This window comes from Patiria miniata, unplaced genomic scaffold (genome assembly GCF_015706575.1).
Source record: "Patiria miniata isolate m_02_andy unplaced genomic scaffold, ASM1570657v1 HiC_scaffold_9, whole genome shotgun sequence".
Taxonomy (NCBI): Eukaryota; Metazoa; Echinodermata; class Asteroidea; order Valvatida; family Asterinidae; genus Patiria; species Patiria miniata.
In genome coordinates, this window is record NW_024037076.1 from 27,219,022 (window position 1) to 27,240,023 (window position 21,002).

At 41.1% G+C, this 21,002-nt stretch overlaps 2 protein-coding genes across 2 annotated transcripts; both read left to right on the forward strand.

The window, feature by feature from the left end:
* The first annotated feature begins 3,147 nt into the window (after positions 1-3,147).
* Positions 3,148-10,583, forward strand: LOC119720622 (sperm flagellar protein 1-like). Its single transcript, XM_038190370.1, has 7 exons — positions 3,148-3,526; positions 4,663-4,774; positions 5,448-5,595; positions 6,000-6,069; positions 6,610-6,694; positions 7,529-7,640; positions 8,997-10,583. The coding sequence occupies exons 1-7, from the start codon at positions 3,364-3,366 to the stop codon at positions 9,099-9,101; spliced, it is 795 nt and encodes a 264-aa protein (XP_038046298.1). The 5' UTR covers positions 3,148-3,363; the 3' UTR covers positions 9,102-10,583.
* Positions 10,584-16,145: 5,562 nt separating this feature from the next.
* On the forward strand, positions 16,146-18,088 carry LOC119720992 (D(2) dopamine receptor-like). Its single transcript, XM_038190856.1, has one exon. It carries the CDS (start codon positions 16,805-16,807, stop codon positions 18,086-18,088), a length of 1,284 nt encoding a protein of 427 aa, XP_038046784.1. The 5' UTR covers positions 16,146-16,804.
* Positions 18,089-21,002: the final 2,914 nt, after the last annotated feature.

Genomic DNA, 21,002 nt, shown 5'->3' on the forward strand with positions numbered 1-21,002 from the left:
GAAAAGTGGTGCGGCGGCGCGTTTTTTTTTTTTTGGCACTACTTTTTTCTTCTTCAAATGTCGGCTGATGTTGCAGATGACGCATTGATCCCCTTCAAACTCTCACAAATATCTTTCAGAGTGGAGCTTGAGGTGAGAGAAGTCTGCACCCACCTACGATCTCGACCGACACGGACATTCTTCGGGAATTTTGATAGTCAAGACAAAAATCAGGGAAAACAGTAACGTCAGACCATACAGCGACATCGACATCGTGCATGAGCTGCCAGGCTGGTCATAAGTATGCTCCCTTACATAATTGCACTAATTAAAAGCGTTTATTCCAGATACACGACCATCGCTCCCTAAGTCTGGCTGATTACAAAATTGCAACACCCTGTGCAAATGGTGCCCGACTAAAATAATTTAGTGCAAAATATATGGGAGCCCAGAGAGGCCACATAAAGCTTATACCCGATCGTAACCCCATCTAAAAACACGTTAAAAGCACGTTAGCATCTAAAAACGTGTTAGCATCAGGATTCCAGTCAAACCAGTGAGTTTGGCGGTTTGAGACATCATCTTACATTGAAAAAAAAAAAGAATTTGCCGACGCGCATTGCTACGGTGACGCACGCAGACCAGAAACCGGATACTTTTTTTTTGGCCTAAGTGCTCTTTCCTTCAAATCAGCATCTCAGCATTCCTCAGGAGTTGGCGTACAAACGCTGATAGTGCATCGAGCAAAGCGTATGTGAGTACTCGGGGCGATGTGTTCATAGAAATTATATAACCGACATGATCCTTGTCATTTGATTGGTGGAACTCACATCACGTGGCATTCGTTATTGCTCCCATTCATGCCGCGGCTCAAAAAGTATTATAACACCTCACCCACAGATTCTGTGCCTTGATTGGCCGAGAGCGAGTCACATGTTTCTTTCTAAGTTTGCTATCTTTCGGTGCACGGCCAAAAGTACTATGCACATAGCAACCAAAGTACTATACCATTAGCAACCAAAGTACTATTTCCACGGCGCAGTATTTGTGTGCAAATGCATGCTGGTGTGCGCGTTGCGCGTTGTACGTAGCGCGTATTATTCCAAAGAGAGCGCGCCGCAGACTTGGGTTCAAACATTTCGTGAAGGGGTAGTTTTTAAGAGAGAAATACATTTTCCACCAATTTTGTATTAAAATTGAAGTTTATTTCAACTGTGTTCAGATTTAAATAATTTAAAATATTAAAATCAAGCAGAATCTGTGGGTGAAGTGTTATAAAACAAATATCGAATGCTTTATCTCGTGGTGAAGTAAAACTAGCCTCCCTCGGTGATCCATGGACCATTCTATTTCCCCTCGGCTTCGCCTCGGGAAAATAGAATGGTCCATGGATCACCTCGGGAGGCTAGTTGTACTACACCACTCGAAGCATTCAATATTTGTATATTATAACACCTCACCCACAGATTCTGTGTCTTGATTGGCCGAGAGCGAGTCACATGTTACTTTCTAATTTTGCTATCTTTCTGTACACGGCCAAAAGTACTATGCGCATAGCAACCAAAGTACTATACCATTAGCAACCAAAGTACTATTTCCACGGCACGGTATTTGTGTGCAAATGCATGCTGGTGTGCGCGTTGCGCGTTGTGCGTAGCGCGTATTATTCCAAGGAGAGCGCGCCGCAGACTTGGGTTCAAACATTTCGTGATGGGGTAGTTTTTTAAGAGAGAAATACATTTTCCACCAATTTTGTATTGAAATTGAAGTATATTTCACCTGTGTTCAGATTTAAATAATTTAAAATATTAATTCTAATTTTGCTATCTTTCTGTGCACGGCCAAAAGTACTATGCGCATAGCAACCAAAGTACTATACCATTAGCAACCAAAGTACTATTTCCACGGCGCGGTATTTGTGTGCAAATGGATGCTGGTGTGCGCGTTCAGCGTTGCGCGTAGCGCGTATTGTTCCAAAGAGCCAGCGCTACAGCGTTGGGTTCAAACATTTTCGTGAAAGGGTGGTTTGGAAGAGAGAAATACATTTTCCTCCAGTTTTGCATTGAAAAAAAGTTCAAATATATCAAATGACAATGATCTATATGTCAGTTATATAAAACAAATATTGAGTGGCTTTAAATTGTGAAATGGGAGGAATATTATCGCTCGGTAAAACTTTTCCAGTTCACTCGGCTTCGCCTCGTGAAATAGAAAAGTCAAGATGTTACCTTGCGATAATATTCCTCCCATTCCACGCTGAGCCACTCAATATTTGTATACTGAATTACTACACCAAAGATCAGACATAACATTATCTGATATATAAATTTTCAATTCCCGTCACTTGTTCAGGCTCCGTTTCGATTTCAGGAAGGGTCAATGATGGCATTATGAGACGCTCAAAATTGTCCAGATGGTCCGCAATAAAAAAGAAATCACATCCGGTATGGAATGTGTATGAGAAGGTTTTCGGATAGCATTTGCGCGCATTGGCTTACTGCGGTCTTAAGCAGCTGCAGCCAGATGCTTTATACATAGGTCATGATAAATTACCCAGAATGCCACCCCCACTTCCTTCACAAGATTCTGTGAAGCTCATCTGCATATCCCAGCGCCTTGTTTGCAGGGCGTGGGGGGGGGGGGGGGGGGGGGGGAGCTACGAGCGAAACCCGCACCCTAGCCCTGCAAACAGCCCGCTCAGTGCACTTGCAGACACTCTCTGGCCAATTGGGGGCGGTATGCATCGTCACGGCAAACGGCAAATTCCCACCGCCGTACAAAAAAAGAAGGGGAGAAGGAATGAAGAACAGGCCTGAATCATACAACATTATGCACTGCGGATAAAAGCGCCAAGCCAAACAAGATCCAGTCGGCTATGAACAGTGCCCTCTAGTGTCAAATGATTTTGGGTCCAGTGCATGCCCTCCCTAGCTCCCTTTCAAGCTACCGTACGGCTTGAGTATTTAAGTCTTTTCGATAATCCCTTCTACAACTCATATTTTCTTTCGCTATGCAGATGTAAGCTGGATATCCTTATCGAAAAATACTGTAAATTTGCTCTTCATGAAGCATGAAAATAAATGTGGAATTGAATTGAATTGAATTTGCTGTGCCACACTCTCCCGAAGAAAATAATAGGAAGCGACTGGAGGCCAGTCTAATGTACTATCGTTATGTGACGTCAGTGTTTGGGTAACAACAAACATGGCGACGACCGTGCGCTCGCGAGAGAAGTGTTTTGTAGAGTTTCATGAGATTTAATTTTGCAACTGAACATTTTCCTTGTCGTAAAACAGGCTGTTCAATTTTTCAAAGCGGACTGAAGATTAACAGCTACAGTGACCGTTCAGGATATCCAGAAATTTGCAAATTAAATCGTATTTAATGGGTGAAATAGTCCCCACAAAAGCTTCAACAACAGACACAAATGAAGCCGGTAATATGACGGATTTGGACGACGAAAAGCTGCAGGATTTGTACGCATGGGTCGACGAGATTCCATTGAGCCGTGCGAAAAGGAACATGACTCGCGATTTCAGTGACGGTGGTGAGTTCTTTTAATACAACACTTGGGCCTGGCGCCCTAAAAAAGAATGACACAGCCACTGTCCACATTTAATGGAATTTATTGGACATGTTGGAAGACCAGATGAATGGTAAAACAAAACTTCAGTTTATCTGTCATGTCTGCAGTCTGTGTTGACTGTTTTTTAGTCAGGATTCAAAACAGTAGTCAGAAAAAATGTTGCAAAATGACGCCACTTTTTTCTTCATATATCATCTCAATGAAGGTCATTCATTGCAAAAATGATGATGAAACATTTCCAATTTTGTTAGGAAATACAAAATTCTTAACTCTCCATAGACTTTGTACACAATCGCGGAAGTGGCGTCAGGTTGCAACATTTTTTCCCAAAAATCTTTCAAAACCTGCATGCTTTGAAACTGTTCTGGGAGCTAAGTTTTAGGCGAAATACCTTGACAAGAGTTTTAGGCGGAAATACCTTGGCGAGAGCATCCCTAGGCCTAAATGAGAATTGAGCTGTCAGTGTTCCCGAGGAGTGCCTTTAAAAGTTATGCCCCCTTGGATGAATTTCAACTCACAGTTATGTACTTCCTCCAACTCTGCATAATCTTTTTCAGTTAAACAGATCTGTTCACAGTCATAATACTCGGTCTTCTTCTAAAGTTCACATTCCACTGGTTAAAACCACTCTCTCTCAACATTTTATTACGTTCTCAGGCCCTAAAAACTGGAATAGTCTTCCCTTACCACTTTCTGAATGTAAATCACTCGCTCTTTTCAAACACAAACTGAAGTCTTTGTTAATCCACCAGTCACCTCAGTAAGCCCCAGTTACTTTACTTTTCTGATCTTGGTTTATTGTTTTTTTCTTATTGAATCATATCTTTTCTTATTTTAGTCGTCGTACACGTATACACACTGTTTGTGTTCTTGTTATAGGTGTTGTTATATTTATTCGTTTATTGTGAAGCTGTTACTTTGTTTTGTTTTTTGTAAACAGGCTGTTCTTCGACAAGCCCCGCTTTTTTGGAACGTGCCTCCACATCTGTTTATATTTATTGTACTTTTCTTTATGATTATGTGGAAATAAACGTTACTTTGAATTGAATTGAAAAAAAAAGTTATGAGCATATTTATTTGCCTTTACTTTCTTGCAGTTTTGGTTGCGGAGATTGTACATCATTTTGTGCCAAAGATTGTCGACGTTCACAACTACTCGCCAGCGAACTCCACCCAGCAGAAGATGAGCAACTGGGGAACGTTAAACAGGTACACAGGGAAACAGGGCTTCACCTGTTTGATTGCGAATCAATTAGTCTGCAATGATCTCTTTTATTATTAAGTATTAGAGGACGACCTTGGTCCGATAATTTGGGACTCTCAATACTGTGTAGGAGAGTCCCAACACTTAAGATATTGAAGACATGCAACACAACAAAATGGACTGGCACATGAAACAAGCAGTCCCCACACTGTGTGTCGAGTAACAGCTTTTTAGAAATTTCCGTTGGCATTTGGTTTGTAATTGGGCGAATCCGTAAATGGGTGCAAGTGCGTTGACACGAAACACGTGCGCGGATGCAGTTATTAGCGAGAATCGTCGGTTCAGTGTGTGATGATCATGTAGCAACAATCGGCTGAGGGAGAATCACGTCCTGAATGCTGATTTCGGGATTGGGTCAGACTTGGCAACTTTTGAATTGAAATCCAGATCCAGAATATTGTGTTTACCGGTACTCGAAATATGCTGCATTCACAGAGCTATCGCATCATCAGGTAAGTTGTTAAACACACTTATTGAGATTTTGAGCACTTTTTTTCACTTAAGTTTAAACACACAAAAAAACCAGCACCAGTGACAAATGTTCTACTATAACCTTTAAGGAGAAACGATTCAAGCGCTAACTTCTCTATTCAATGTTTTTTTGATTTTCTGTTGCAGAAAAGTCTTTCCCAGAATCGGCTTCAATATGCAAGAGGTGGTGGTACGCAGTGTGTGTAACAGCAAGCCAGGAGTCGTTGAGGCTGTGCTGTGGCAATTGAGACACAAGATTGATCTCTATCTCAGGCAGACCAACAAATCAGATAAGGTACCCTAACCCTGCTGAATCCAACAGGATCCAACTATATCATATACCCGATGGAGCCTGTTGGATTGAGCAGTAAACCCCTTGTGCACATTCCTCATGCAAAATGTTGGATTCAGCAGGCAACTGAACTGCATTATAACGCCAAGTTGGACTCTGTTGGATCCAGCAGACAACTGAAAATAAGGCACAGTGGATTGAGCAGGAAACTCCGGTTGGACTCTGTTGGATTTAGCAGGGTAGTCCTGAGGAACTACTAGGGGGTTAGGGTTAAAAAGTAATTAACGTTACCGAGCCTAGCAGAATCTTTCTCGGAAGCAAAACAAGAGTAGGCAGACCTCATAAAGCCTTTATGTTATGCACATCATGAAAAGCTTAAATATTGGGTCTTTTTTCTTTGGTCACAGTTGTCTCCCGATGGCTACTATGGTGGAAAAGAAGTTGGTTCTGGTGCTGGCAAGGCGGACAAGACTCATGGTGAGGGACAAGCGAGAAATTACTGTTGCCATCTTTCCATACACTCTGTATTTGTGGGACAGTTTGTCGCAAAGATCCCTCTGTCTGAAAATTTTCTCATTCATGGCAAAAGACTTTTGGAAAAGGGTGGATGGATAATTTTGTGTTCCTTTTCATAATATGACTGCATACTGGATTTAAGCCAAGAGTTAACCCTCCCTCTCTCAGTGACGATGTGTAGTGAGTAGCCCAATGGATCAACATCTATCAGGTCACCCAACTTTAACAGGTCTGTAAACTTGCCTCATATTGGTACAATTGACAGGTTAAAATGGCAGCCACACAACCTGTACCAGTGTTAATGGTGAACCAATCTGTCAAACAACTTATACGGGCTTTGGCAGTTATTCGGTGTAATCCTGAGGGATTTGTGGTAGTTGTTGACCAGTCTGTACAAAAGCTACCGAGAGAGGTAGGGGTGAGGTTTCTTGATAGTTTGTAATAGTTAGAAGTATAGGAGGGTTTTTAATAAAGATTTTGTCTTTCCTTCGTATTTTATAGGCCGAGCTGGAGGCAGCAAAGCGCCCAAACACCCGCCCCAAGCTCCCAAGGCGCCGACTGTACACGCAGGCACAAAAGGAACTAGGTAAGACTGCAGTTTTCTTTTTCTATTTTCCTTACGGCCTCAAGCTCTTTCCTTCTTGTACCAGACGCTCCTTCCCAAGTTCCCAAACTGACCTTCATCCCCAATCCCCATCCCTACCGACCTTCCTGGTCAGGAGGGGAGGGGGGAGAGTAGGGCAAATGTAAGATGGGGCTGACTGACTGTCCAGCCAGTTCAAAATGTGGGGGGAAAAGGAAGAGGGTGGGGTACGTACTAGACCTCATGTTGTTGTTTTTTTCACTTCTGTTAAAATTTCACGAATCTGTACAGGGAGGCAGTGCTGTAGTCGAGTCCACCACAAGTCCTTTCACAAGTCTGCAGTCACAAGTAACAGGGGATGAACATTGAACAGTAACAAAGGAGTGGCTTTGTTACAATTCGTTGGAATAGCTTGTGACTTGACTTGAGACTGGAGGACTTGTGAGGACTTGTGGAGATTTGTGGGGACTTGTGAGGACTGGTTGGGACTTGTGAGGACTTGTGAGGACTTGTGGGGATTTGTGAGGACTCGTTGGGAGTCTTGTGACTTGTGATGACTTGTGATGACTTGTGATGACTTGTGATGACTTGTGAGGACTTGTGAGGACTTGTGGGGACTTGTGATGACTTGTGAGGACTTGTGGGGACTTGCGAGGACTTGTGAGGTCTTGTGGGGACTTGTGATGAACTCGACTACAACACTGGAGAGAACAGGACGACTAGACTTCAAAATCAATTAAAACGCTAATCTTCATGATCACTGGTTTAAGGGACTCTCCACATATCGCACAGAGAATTCACAAGCCATATGGCATGCCTCATCTCTTTTTTTTGTAGCCATGTAGGAAGAGTGAGATCTATCAACCACACGAATGAGTTCAGCACAGAATTCAGGCTTTTACTAGAGGAGAAGGAACAGAACCTCCTGGCATCGCAAGAAACAGTCCAGGTATGATACATTTGACTCGAGAAGAAATTACAGTGACGCAAAAAAAACAAAAAGTTGGTTTTGGCTTACAATTCCTGCTTTGCCCAAACTGCATCTTGAATAACAGTCTAGATAACAGTTTGTAGATGCTTGATTTTCTTAAACGTTATTCATTTTCCACTTTGTGACGAGTGCTTCATAGCTTTGTGGTTTTTTGTATTGTGTGAATTAATGACAGTTTCTATTTTCGTGGCTTAGGTTAGGTAAAGCATGTGTGGTACAGTGCAGTTCAGTGTGGTATCACAGGTGAACATTCAAGAATGGGTCATAACTGAAGAATTACAGTTTTAACTGTTAATTTGAAAAATGGATGTTTAAAGACAAATGTTCCTGCCCTATTGTAATGTGGATCGCTCGTTGTTTGTCGTTTTCAAAAGACTGTGGAGTTAACCTCTGACATTGACAGATATTTTGATGATCAGAGAACGCTTGCACATTCCCACAGACTTTTGAAAATATAATTCTGGTAAATCTGGTGATAAATAACACTCTTGTCCTAAAATCTACTTTTAGTGATTATGTGAGTTTGTTTATGGCGTAAATCGAGGACACACGCATGCAACATCATCGATGAATCGAGGACAGAAACCGAATCGAGGACTCCTCGGTTGGCAAACGTGTACAAAACCATTGAGAGCTGTTGCGAAAAAGTTAAAGTACAAACAAAGGAAAAAGGGAAGAGGAACAAAAGAAAATCCTTGATTTACACCATAAACAAACATACGTGTCTGTGTGCGTGTTTGTGCAGACACTCTACATATATCGTCAGTTTTATTTTTTTTATAAATGCTATTTTAAAATGTATTTTACCCAAGCAACTGAAAGCCCTACTTTCCATTCATAGAGAAATATTCTGTAATATTTAACGTTTGAACTGACAAAGGTAACTGCTTTAAGAAAAAAATGTTTTCATTGTGGGAGTCAGGTTGGCGTAGCGGTACTTTCCTCGCCTTCCACCGCTGTGACCGGGGTTCGAATCCCGCCTCGGTCAATATGTGGATTGGGTTTTCAGTCCCTACCAGTACCTGATTCCGTGGGTTTTCCCCAGAATATCTTCTGGACTTTTCCTCCCACCTCTAAAACTGTAATTTCTTCTCATTGTCTTCCCTCTATAAGTTGGTGTGATGTTTGCCCTGGGATGCTTTACTGACTATAGTGATACAGATACAGATAAAGCGGCCATGGAAACACGATCTACTTTTTGATCTTGGATATCTATTGTTCATTATTGCAGCTCGTGGATAAATGCATGTATTCTGTTCTATCATTAAAAAAAAGTTTACAACTTCAGTCTACTCTTTGTCTTCTTTTCTTCAGATACTACAAGCAAAAGTAAGGAGGCTGGAGCAGTTGCTTCAGTTGAAGGACATCCGAATCGAGGAGCAGGCCAAACGAATAGAACAGCTGGAGAGAAGATACTAGAACTCAGTACATAAGATTCTCATTGTATCATAAATTGTGTATAATAGCTATGTACATTTTTGGACATATAAGTATGGAAGGATATAGCTGTACAGTAGTCGACAGTGGGGCTATTAAGGGGAGAGGCAGTGGGAGTAGCAAGTAGCAAGTTAGCAACGGAGAAACCTTGCCTGTGTTGTATGATTTCCTGACACAAGAGGGCCTGTGAGCATCTTATGCTAGGCTCAGGTGTATACCTGTCTGTGTAGTGGTTTATAGTACATGTAAGTCCTTATTACTGGAACCAGAGGGCACCAAACAATGCCTTCTTGGTATGTGAATGCCTTTTGTTAGATACCAGATAATCTAAAAAGTGGTCCAATTTGGAATTCAAGTCTTTTCATTTAATTAGCTGTATCTCTGGACTGGGGTGTCCAAATGAGATGGGATAAAGACCATTGTGTAGAGTATTTACTACACCTTCAGACTCTAGAGATCAGTTTTGCAAAAAACAGTGCTAGTATTTGTAATATTAATGGATTGACTGCTACATTTTTTTTTATTGACACACGCTGTGTGCCTTTAAGCATGTCTACTTTAATTCTCCTGGTTCAGATTTTGATTTCTCTACCTCCCTGTTTTCAATGTTTCAAATTTCAAATTTGTCTACCTCCCAGTTTTCAAGGTGGCAATTGTTTTTTTAAATTATCTCATCTCACTGGCTTTATGAGAAGTGGCTTGGACTAGCAGTCTGTTTCCAGAACAGGCTTTGAATTGGTTACAAAGGAAGGTCATGCCCCTTCTGAAATTTGGCTCGAAATTGAAAGGGAATTGAAGGACATTTTATAATAGCATTTTAATAATCTCGTATCTTCAGTTGAGAATTGGTAGATAAGGACTGGACACCAGTTGTCGGTCAGGATAATGTAAAGATGTGTTTACTGTGGTCTTCCCCACTAGAATTGAGTAAGTTGTTAGTTTTCGTTAAACCTTTTCACTTCGAATTTCTACTAAGTTCTATCAATGATTTTCAGTTTTAGGATTGTCTTCTTACCGTAGGCCACACCCAGTGGGGACTAACATCCCAACATTTAAAACCCTAGTTGTATCAAGGGAAATATTAGACTATTTGGGACTTTGGAAGTGTCAATAAATTTGTTCGACAAACTCTTTCAGTTTTTGAGGCTTGTTTATATACAGTAACACAAGTTTTCATCCTTTGGCCAAAATTTCTTATGAGCTTACTGGTGTTCTATCAGCAGTTTCAATTCACCCACGTGACAAGCTCTCGACCAATAGGAATGGCTAAACTCTCGGGTATTTTATGAATTTTAATGTAAGTACTATTAAAAATGTATAAGTACCGTACTCATTCGCTCGCCCGATTGTATAAGACTTTACTCACGAGTCGGCCATATTAAATTGAAAGCGAGGTAAACTCTTCAGTTTTCGAACTTGTGAGTAGAAATAAAGGCAATGAAATAACAGTTCATTACAAATTAATACCAGTCTGCTCGGATGAATAATTTCAAATCATGCTTAAACATATGAAAGTGAGGCTTTTAACACACGCCAGTCATTACATACTCTGGCACCATTCCATTCAACAGTTTATTACATGTATTTATAAAATATATATTTTTTAGTGCAAAAAGGTTGCCGTTCATGTCTTTACTGTTATACAAAGGGTGTATATTTTAAATTATACAATTCGTACTCGAAAGCCTTACATAAGCCAACGGGCCTTAGGTAACTTGATTATTGAAATGTCAATTTTCGTTTTATTTCCCCTTTTATTGGCCCGCGATAATTAAAACCAAACACGTACCTACGCGAATTATTGTGTATACCACGTCAATTCCCCTCGGGCAGACGGGTTGGCAGGCCCATGATTGCTCCTGAATGATATTTTCGCAAAGTGCTGTTATCCTAACAAGATTCAGCCTGCAATTATGCGAACGAACGGGTGTCGCAAATAAAAAAAAATGCACTTTAAATGTTTATTACTCGCGGTTGTGTTTTCCCCAGTACACTCTCCCTGCCTTTTTATGTTGTAGCAGTATACTGTCAGTGAAACACTATTTTAAAAGGACATTACGGCCTGGAATACTGCCCATCGGACTACAAAACGTGTTTTAAATTAAACGGAAAGAGCATTTTAAAGTAGAACATAAACGTTCACACCACCATCCTTTAAAAACCGGGCGTTCTTGTGTTATTCTGACGTTATCCTAGTCAATGTACATGGAATAATTATGTGAGCAGATTCGCTGATTACTGAGGCAAGACAACCCATCTCTTGACCTCTAGATGTTGGCCAAATCAGCGGACGCTTTCTATATCGGGTCTTCGGTCATTCACCCGTTGCGCTTCGCTCGTACCCCCCGCCCTGCAAACAGGACGCTGGGATACTCTGATGAATTCACGCTCTGATTGGTTGGATTTTGCGTGACCAGTGACCTACACGTCATCAAGGTCATGACTCTGCAAGGGTTGAAAAGGCCGTTAAGACTGATTGATTACTCTTTTATTCCAGTTTAGAGATGTTTTATATCGTTGAAAAGCGTAATAATGTAGGAAATTCTGTAAAACTTATCTGTGTTGTAAATTTACAATTCCCGTCACTCGCTCAGGCTCCGTTCCGAATCACGAACGGTCGGATTGCATTATGCGACGCTCAAAATTTGGTCCACATGGTCCGCAATGAAACAGAAATCGCATCCGTATGGAATGCGCGCCATTCTATGGGAAGTTTCGGATAGCATTTGCGCACATTGTCTAACTGCGGTCTTGAACAGCTGCAGCCAGATGCTTTGTACATAGGTCATAGGCCATTTCCTTCACAAGATTCTGTGAAGCTCATCAGAGTATCCCAGCGTCCTGTTTGCAGGGCGGGGGGTACGAGCGAACCGTTGCGCGTCATCATGGACAAAAAACTGTGTAACTCGCTCTGTATCATGTTACGCGATAATGCGCCCGGCTGTTGTATTACAACACACTGCATTCGAATTGACCAATCAAAACCATTCGGTCCTGATTCGGGAATGAAATGACGTCACGATTTAGTAAAGTCGACTCCGATTGGCTGGCGCGCGGCTTGCATATATATATCTGCATGTCTGGGCATATCAGATGTTATACAGGAGATTAGCCTCCGTGTGGATAACGGGTGATACTCAGACTAGCGTTATCCATGCGAGAACGATTATAGTGTCCCAATTTTGTTTGAAAAATCGAGCTGTTCAGTGCTACATAGATGTGCAGCTGCACAGTGGTTGCTTTCTGCGGACGAGTGAGAAACAATGTAATATTATTATTACTATAATGATCTGGTTCACGGTACTCTGTGGAGACGTGCACAATAGGGAACAAAAGATTGTAAACGTCTCCACGCAGCCGTGGCGATTTCTAAAGGTTACGTAACACTTTATTTTGAATGAAACTAAATTTTGAAAATTAATTTCTTCCGTTAAGAAGACCGTATCTTCATGCAACTTTCAGGGTTTATTTCCCTTATAATGATCCAAGTATGTGCTAAAAATCATTGTGATATGTTCATAACTTGGCATTGAAATTGGAAAAAAAGACCTTTGTACCGGTGCGTGCAATACGTGTCAATCTTTTCAAAACTTACGAATATTAATAAGGTTCCTAACTATTATGGCGTGCAGTAAAAATTTGGAGAAAAGCCTCCTTCACGAATTATTAATTGATAAATATCACCCCTTTTGCCGGCTTCCATTGGTCAGTTCCGAGACCCACGCCAAGTGACGCTAATGAATATGCTAATATACCCGTCGTTGTTGTGCTGCCGGGCCGAAATTGGTCAACCGTGGCGCCTACGGCGCTTTGCTGAACAATGCACGTGGGTTAGGTCGGCAGAAAATCCTTTCAAAATCGAAATTTTCCTTCGAGATAGTTCAAGGTGTAACATTGGCGTTTGCAACAACATCTCAGATAAGCTGAAATTCGAAAAAAATAATTAAATGAGTTAAGTGTTCAACTACTTGTGAAATAGCAACTTCGTGAAATTCCTCGAAATTGCCATAAATACATAGATTTTGGGAAGTTTTCGAACGATTTCTTCCAGACTTGAAGGTCAGCTTTACCAGGAATGAGGATTGACCTTTCGGCATCAATGACGGCCATTTTTTTCACTGACATGAAGTTTAGATTTTTTTCTTCAGTTATAATTTAACATTTCAATCATACTGAGCATTATTTTCTGAGAAACACAACAATCAACGTCATGTTTTTTGGGGGCGCATGAATTTCACTGCTCTGTTATAGCCTCTAAGTTATCAACGACATACGCTTTGTCTTTGCAACCATATGTGACTGCACAGGTCAATTTCTATAGGTGAATACGTCTCCACAAGGTTATCACGAAATAGATATATGGATTTTACTTAAAAACTAGTAATTGCAAAGTTGTGTTGATTCCGTCGCAAATTGAAGTATTTTACGTAAGGAAAATGAAGTCCGGATTTCAGCCCGGGAAATTAACTCTGGTTATTAAGACCTAAATAGGAGCATTTTGATGTACACTTTCAAACTCGAAAACTTAAGTACACGAGAACAAAGAAATGACTCCACAAGGATACAAATTCCAGTAGGCCTATGTGTGTGTCCATGCATGTTCCATTTTGGTTTGGTTAACTGTTTAGAAAAGTCAGACTTCAATCTCAACCAAACTTGGTGACAATTATCTTTGGGTAGGGGGACTTCAGGTGACTTGAGACATTTGAGGTCAAAGGTCGTCTGAAAATATCTTCAGTATGTGTGCGGACCTGTGCAAGTCCACAGTACGTTTTAAGCTCCCGAACTGTGCGGACATCCTTGTTTAAAGGTCCACACATCTACCGCAATGTAAACGTGTCTTCTTTTTGTGTGACAATCTTTGGTATTTGTACTTTGTATAATTGTACCTGTATGTATTTTAACAAAAGCTTTATGTAAATTAGCTCCTGAGAACGATGGTAATAATAATAGTAATAATCAGGGGTGTGACATCTCAGCTTTATAGCTGATTTCAGCTGTTTTTTGTTTTGGATTTCAGCTTTTTTCCCTCACTTGCTGTGTACAAAAGTATAGGAGATTTCCACAAGTTCAGCTTTTGTACACCTTTTCCAGCTGTTTTCAGCTATTTTCAGCTATTTTTATCAGTGGTCACTCACACCCCTGAATAATAATAAATTACACTTAAAGAGCAGTGACGGAGCGCGTGTCCGCGGGGACAAAGCGCTTCACCGTTATGGCTTTTCCAAACCAACCTGGGCTGGTATATAAATATTTGAACCCCTCCAACAGTTATTAACTTCAATGACGACAACCATGCGCGCCCCGGCATTACAAGCATGTCAATAATTGACTTACTGATACATCGCACAGCTCAAAGGAGTGCACTGGATTATTTGCAATAATTGATGTTGGGCATAATAACAGAAAATGAAAGAAACACAAAGTCCTTTATCATTTTTGTGTACGCTATTAAGAAAAAAAAATAATACCTTAATTTTGCATTGTCAACAAAATGTTCTATACATTTTGTTTCGAATGTCAGTCTATTTTTCCTTTTAGTTTACACTTAAGTCGATTCCCTTCCCGTCAAAGGAAAGGATGAAAGTTAATAGTATTATATTGTACATTAAATACGCATTCATTATTTAATACTTCATAATCTTTAGTGCTCTATACAGTGCTCTTACTATGTCACATAGGCGGGTGCATGGGCGTCAATCGATGCGGGACCCCCCCCCCCTCACTTTTTTTTGTGGCATGATGTCTGTGTAGCTCAGAATGGCTGATTCAATGATTCCAAACTCGAAACTGATGTTTGAGTGATGATCTTGATCGGATGCTTGAAGGTATGTTCCCCCACACACTTTTGAGAATCGATTTACGTCCTTGGGCGGGTGCATGATAGTATGCGGTAGAAAGTCATCAGAATGCAGTGACCTCTCACAGTTAAAGCTATAGTCCATCATTTGCAGCCATCCGAAAAGTAACTGGCGTAATTATTGTTGAAAAACATACTTAGTTGAAAGATAGTAAGGGAACTAAACTCCCTGTGAAATTATTCTTTCTGGCAAGCTGTCATTTTGAAGTAATCAACGAAAGAAGGCATTTCCAACGGTGATTCTTAAGAAGCACCGTAGGAAAATTTAAATTAGTAGTTCGTTTTGTTATTCAGCGCAGCGCGCGCAAGTATTGGAACGACGCACACGCGCGCGCGGTTGTTATAATTCGTCGGATCAGTGCGCGACGTCGCGTAAAGCTGCAATTCAAAACATGATTCAGTAACTTTTGATTTGAAATTGAGATCTTAGAATGCTGTTTTTCTCGGAATATACAGCTGAAGCTTAGCTGAAACTTTATCAGGTTAGTTGCTTAGTATCCTTTATTAGATTTTGAACTCTTTTGTTGCTTCAAACGAACAAAATGCACAAATTACAAATGATGGACTATAGCTTTAATGGTAGATTTCGACAATGGTTTGACTGTATTAAAGGAATATACAGGGTGATAAAAAAAACCCGAAACTCAAATGTTGGGACCATTGTTTTAAGAAGGTTCTGCATGTAGCATTTTCAAAATCTAGGATATGAAAGCCCAATTCATAAGCTATCTTTTAGTACAAGAATCATTCAAATCACTCATGTACTTTTCAAGTTACGGAATTATAAGCACAACCACCGTTCAAAGGTTATGTCCACGGATCACAGAAAAGGTGTGCGTTCTTTCAGCCAAACGAAAACAAATCACACACATCCCTATGTGATTTGGTTTTGTTTGGTGGAAAGAACACTGAACTTGTTTTGTGATCCGTGGACAGAACCTTAAAACGGTGGTGCTTTGAAAAAATTCTTGTACTAAAAGAAAGCTTATGATTTGGGCTTTCATATCCCAGATTTTGAAAATGCTAAATGCAGAACTTCTTTTAAACAATGGTCCCAACATTTGGGTTTCTTTTTTTTTACTCACCCTGTATAGCATCGTTTTCTTTTCATGCATTTTGTTTGTTTTCAATAATTACACCACTCAAAATCCAAAGGAGAACGTTCAAAACCAAACCTGTTAAAGTTTCAACTCGATGGATATTACACTTTTTTGAGAAAACAGTTAAAAACATGCACATCACGAAACGTGATTTCGTCTATTACTATTTATTTCCAAAAATCAGGCAATAATTGATCGTGGGAAATCACCTTTCTGGATTTCTCCTACATGACAGCAAACTAGACCGAATCATAACTTATTCGTTAGATTATTTTGGACATAAAAGTAACTCATGTTTGCCTTCAAGTGTTGTGCGTAATCTTGTGCGGAAATATCATGCTGGGGGTTAGCTGAAAGAAACTACGGAAGAGACCTCTATGCATGACGTCAAGGGTGACATCCAATCACGATCGTCTATGCTGACCTCGTCTTTACGATCGATTGGAATGAACTGACGCGTCACCCTTCCTCGACCAATGAAAGTATTCATTCCAAGCACGTGATCCGCAGCAAAATATCATTATTTGGTTCGCTTGCGAGCACTCAAGGGTTTTGTCAGAGAGAAAAGCGTGGGTATATGTGCATACGAATCTGTGATAAGTTCGGGTACAAGATACAACTTCGGAACATGATGATAGAAAATAACAGAATTGGCCAATCGTTAGCAAAACTCCATCAGATGATCGGAGCAAGAACTGAAAAACATCAAACATCGACCGTTAACAATGGCAAGCACTGATGTCACCGTTTTGCCCCCTTCGTCTGGAATCGATGAAATCAGAACAGACGGGGCCATCTGGAGAGGAATCGTCAACTTCTTCATTACCCTCTTCGGTCTCTTCGGCAACTCCTTGATCCTGCGGGTTTACTGGCGCAAAGCGCGCAAAAGGAGCACTGAGGTTCTCATCATGGGACTGGCGGGCGTAGACCTGACGGTGTGCCTGCTGCGTATCCGTAATGTGGTCGAGTTCACGTATACGATCGCCGGGGTCGAAGTTCCGTTTGTTGTCCGGATTCTGGTGGCTCCCTGCAGAATCGCGCTCGGTACGTCGGTCGTAATGACGGGCGTCATCGCCTTAGACCGTTACGATAGCGTGTGTCGGTTCAGCAAGCGGTTCCTCAACAAACGGCGAGCCAAAATAGCCATATTGGTGTCGATTGTGATCGCCGTCGTGCTGGAGTCACCTAGCATTCTGAGCGGCGTCATCTTGTCTCCCAACCTGAAGAAATTCGCCTATGTTTGTTACATTACCGGCTATTTGACGATTCTGCTCATGACAACCGTTTGCTATGGTAATGTGTACGCGGCCATAAAGAGACAACGTAAAGTCCACATTGGATTAGAGAGAACGAGCAGTGAACCTCCAGCCATTCCTACCATCAGCCACAACATTCCCACACTTCTGAGAAGGGCTAAAGTAAGCCGGATGCGAGTAGAACCTCTTGATAGTGGATCGGAATGTGGTCCATCAACGTCGGCTTCAACATCAATGATGCGCAGATCGGAACCTCAACACCCAACTTCATCAACCTCACGTACGTCAACATCCAAATACCTAAGGCCTTATGAACAATGCAACTCATCCAAAGCGCGGAGTCGACAACCAACTGAAGAGTCGACTCAAAATGGAAGGCCTTTCCTAAAGCCTTCACCGGTAAGTGATGCCCGAGGGCAAAGCTGGGCCGTACAGACAAGCGTCCTAAAACGCATCCGATGGAGGGAGCCTCCGTCTGGTAACCAGCCTTCCATGAGGGAATTGATGCAGCGGAGGGTGACCCGCATGCTGTTCATTACCAGCGTGGTGTTCTTGTTGACCTGGCTGCCCTTTTGGATCTATGTCGCTACGGATCTGTTTGTGCTGAACGGTGGGACAGTTGACCAAGGTGTCCTCGCCAAGATGTTTAGTTCCGCAATCTTGTCGGCAGTCAACAGCACCGTGAACCCGCTTATCTACGGACTCGCTAATAGGCAATTTCGTAAGGATTGCGCAGTCCTTTTTCGAAAATAACCTTAAATGTTGAATGTCACACAACAAGCATTTCAATTTAATGAATGTATGTAGAGGGCGAGCGCATCACTCCTGGTGATTTGTTCTGTTCAGTGGTCTTTTATGCGTTCAAAGTCAAAGATCAATATTTCATTTCAAAATGTGTCGTGTCTGTATCAACTATTATTTTGCATATGCAAAAGGTAACCCATGCTCTCGCAGACTATTGGTTTATACCCCGCACCTGCACTCACAAAACTAGATGTGTATTAAAATGATTTAAAGCTATAAAAGTCCCGCGTTTGTTATAGTTATACAAATGATTGGTAGTTAATAAGCCTCTGTAATGATGACGCCACACTTTGTTTACATGTGCACTTTCCTGTGGAGCCAGTGGAGGCCCACCGTCCACTGACGTCATCAGTACAGAGGCTTATTGGGAACACGTTGCTTTCGCAGCAACATCGGTGAGTAAAGTCATCAATAAATTAAAAAAATACGAGTGTAAGCGTTGATAAAACTCATAAATCGTTCAGTCGACCGACTTCGATGTTTCAGAATAGCCAATTATTTGTCTTCATTTTGGCGGACATAACAAACGATTGAAACGAAGCACTTATTAATTACGTTCCTCAATAACACTGACTGTATCGTACCCCGTTAAAGATTCTTGTGACGAACGACTTCAAATGAAAAAGAAGTCCAATGATGACAAAGTTGTGACGTGATATCTCTGCCCTTGTATTGCACCAACTGAGTAGCAACATGTACGGTGTTCAAGAGTACTCAAAAGTGTTGTGTGCTCACGAGTGTGGTTCATTCTGCAATTAACAAAAACCAAAAATACACTAAGTGTCTAATAATTATACCAAAATGTACCTGCATTCGCATCAAACGATTATAATATGAACTGATAATTAAATCGACTATTTTGATCTCACAAACACAAATATGTGTCTATTGTGAATTATTTCCTTGTCAATTATTTCCTTGTCTGTCTTAACTCATATCCACTTAAGTTATACCCTTGGAGCATCAATGTTTATATTGAAAAATCATAACAAAAGTCTTCTACGTTTAACCTTTATGACCATAATCTATATCAAATGATCTAAACCTAACGTGGGATTTGTTGTACAATCAAGTAACATGCAGTCATTGAACATGTATTAAGTATGTACCGGCAGTCATTTCAAGTTTATGCTCAAAAGAGGACCCTACCACCTCCCCCCTTTATACACCATAAACTTTGACTCTTCGTCTAAATTTCGAAATGACCAAAGGTTCTTACAGCAATGGGCGTATCAAAATATGGTGCAAAATCAATGGAACTTCTTAGCGAATTTTACTGGCGCCGGAAACAATCGTGACAGTATGGCGCGCTTGGAGCGCCCTCTTGAGACTGAATTAATTCTACGCCTATGGGACGCCTCTCTGCTAACTTGAAAACTTTTTTATCCGCAACATCCTGGCCCCTTAAATGAGCATACTAATTACGATCATTTACTAAAATTGCACTCAACTACGATACTCCTTTAACTTTTAGTGAACCATGCAAAGTCTGCAAAACAGTGACTTCATAACAAACATGGAAATCTTATGCAAGTACGGGCAAGGACCATTAGTCGACTAGTGGTTGATTTGTGACGTAACTTACGCCTGCGCACTAATAGCAACATGTGAACGTCTGTCAAACAATGGTCATACCGTCATCTACTGAGGCCAAGTTCGGGCAAGGACCATTAGTCGACTAGTGGTTGATTTGTGACGTACCTTACGCTTGCGCACTGATAGCAACGTGCGAACGTCTCTTGTCAAACGCTGGTCCAGGGTGACCGTCAGGTCATGGCCAATTTCTGCTAAATGCAATTCAAAAATCTGTCAGATTCATCACAAATCTGCTAAATTCCCCAGAATTACTCGAAATACGTCATAAACACTTAAAATCACATGTGGATGATGTAGTATTGCCTTAATTAAGGTTCGATTTACTTTATAAACAATCTATAGTAACATAAAGATGTTATGAAATTGTGTGCATTTCAGGCTAAACGAAGTCGCGTCACGACAAAGTCAGGTTCCCAGTGAACCTCAGCACCCAGACCAGCTAACATGTCCCATTATGCAAGGGTTTGTTTGAAAAGATTGAAGCTTTTTCAAATAAATGTACCATTTTTCTTCAAATTTGCTACGTTTTTCTGTCAAATATCCATGTTTGCAGAATTCTGCCAGAAATCTGCCAAAAAATCCATTCCGTCAAATTTTCTGTCAAACTCGTTGTTTAACAAAAATTCTGTCAAAGTTAGCCGAAAATCGGCTAAAACGGTCACCCTGCGCTGGTCAAAATGTCATCGCAAAACTTCTGGATCCTGGCTCTCTGCTACCGTTATGAATGCGCGCGGCTATTGGTTACCAGCGATGCAACCAGCCCCAGTAGGTTGGTTCCAAATAGTCGACTAGCGTAGTCAACCACCGTCGACTAGACAGAGTTCGGGCAAGCGTTAGTCGAACTATGGTTAACCATTGGTCAACTATAGTCTTGGTCCTGGCTCTCCGCTTTATGATGCGCGCGGCTACTGGTAACCAGCGACGGAACCGCGCCCCGTCGTCTGGTTCCAAATAGTCGACTATACCGTAGTCCAACCATCGTCGACTAGACGAGTTCGGGCTAACTTAGTCGAACTATGGTTAACAATAGTTCTTGCGCGAACTTGTTCTTAGCACCTGGTCAACTAAACACTGGTTGAACAGATAAATCATGGAAAATCAATTGACTCCTGAACTGATGCAAATAAGCGTATCATCTACATTGTACTCAGAATTTCACTAAAAAAATGTTCTGGATCAGTAGCAAATTTCACTGCATGAAGTTAAATAACTAGCACGTGCATAATCAAATATAAGATATTCACAGATCTAGAGATTGGCATCTTTG

Bases quoted from the DNA above. Each gene is read 5' to 3' on its own strand.
- LOC119720622 (XM_038190370.1), top strand. From the start codon at position 3,364: ATGGGTGAAATAGTCCCCACAAAAGCTTCAACAACAGACACAAATGAA. The intron at 3,527-4,662 runs GTGAGTTCTTTT...ACTTTCTTGCAG, and splicing joins TCGCGATTTCAGTGACGGTG to TTTTGGTTGCGGAGATTGTA. The intron at 6,695-7,528 runs GTAAGACTGCAG...TTTTTTTTGTAG, and splicing joins GCAGGCACAAAAGGAACTAG to CCATGTAGGAAGAGTGAGAT.
- LOC119720992 (XM_038190856.1), top strand. From the start codon at position 16,805: ATGGCAAGCACTGATGTCACCGTTTTGCCCCCTTCGTCTGGAATCGAT.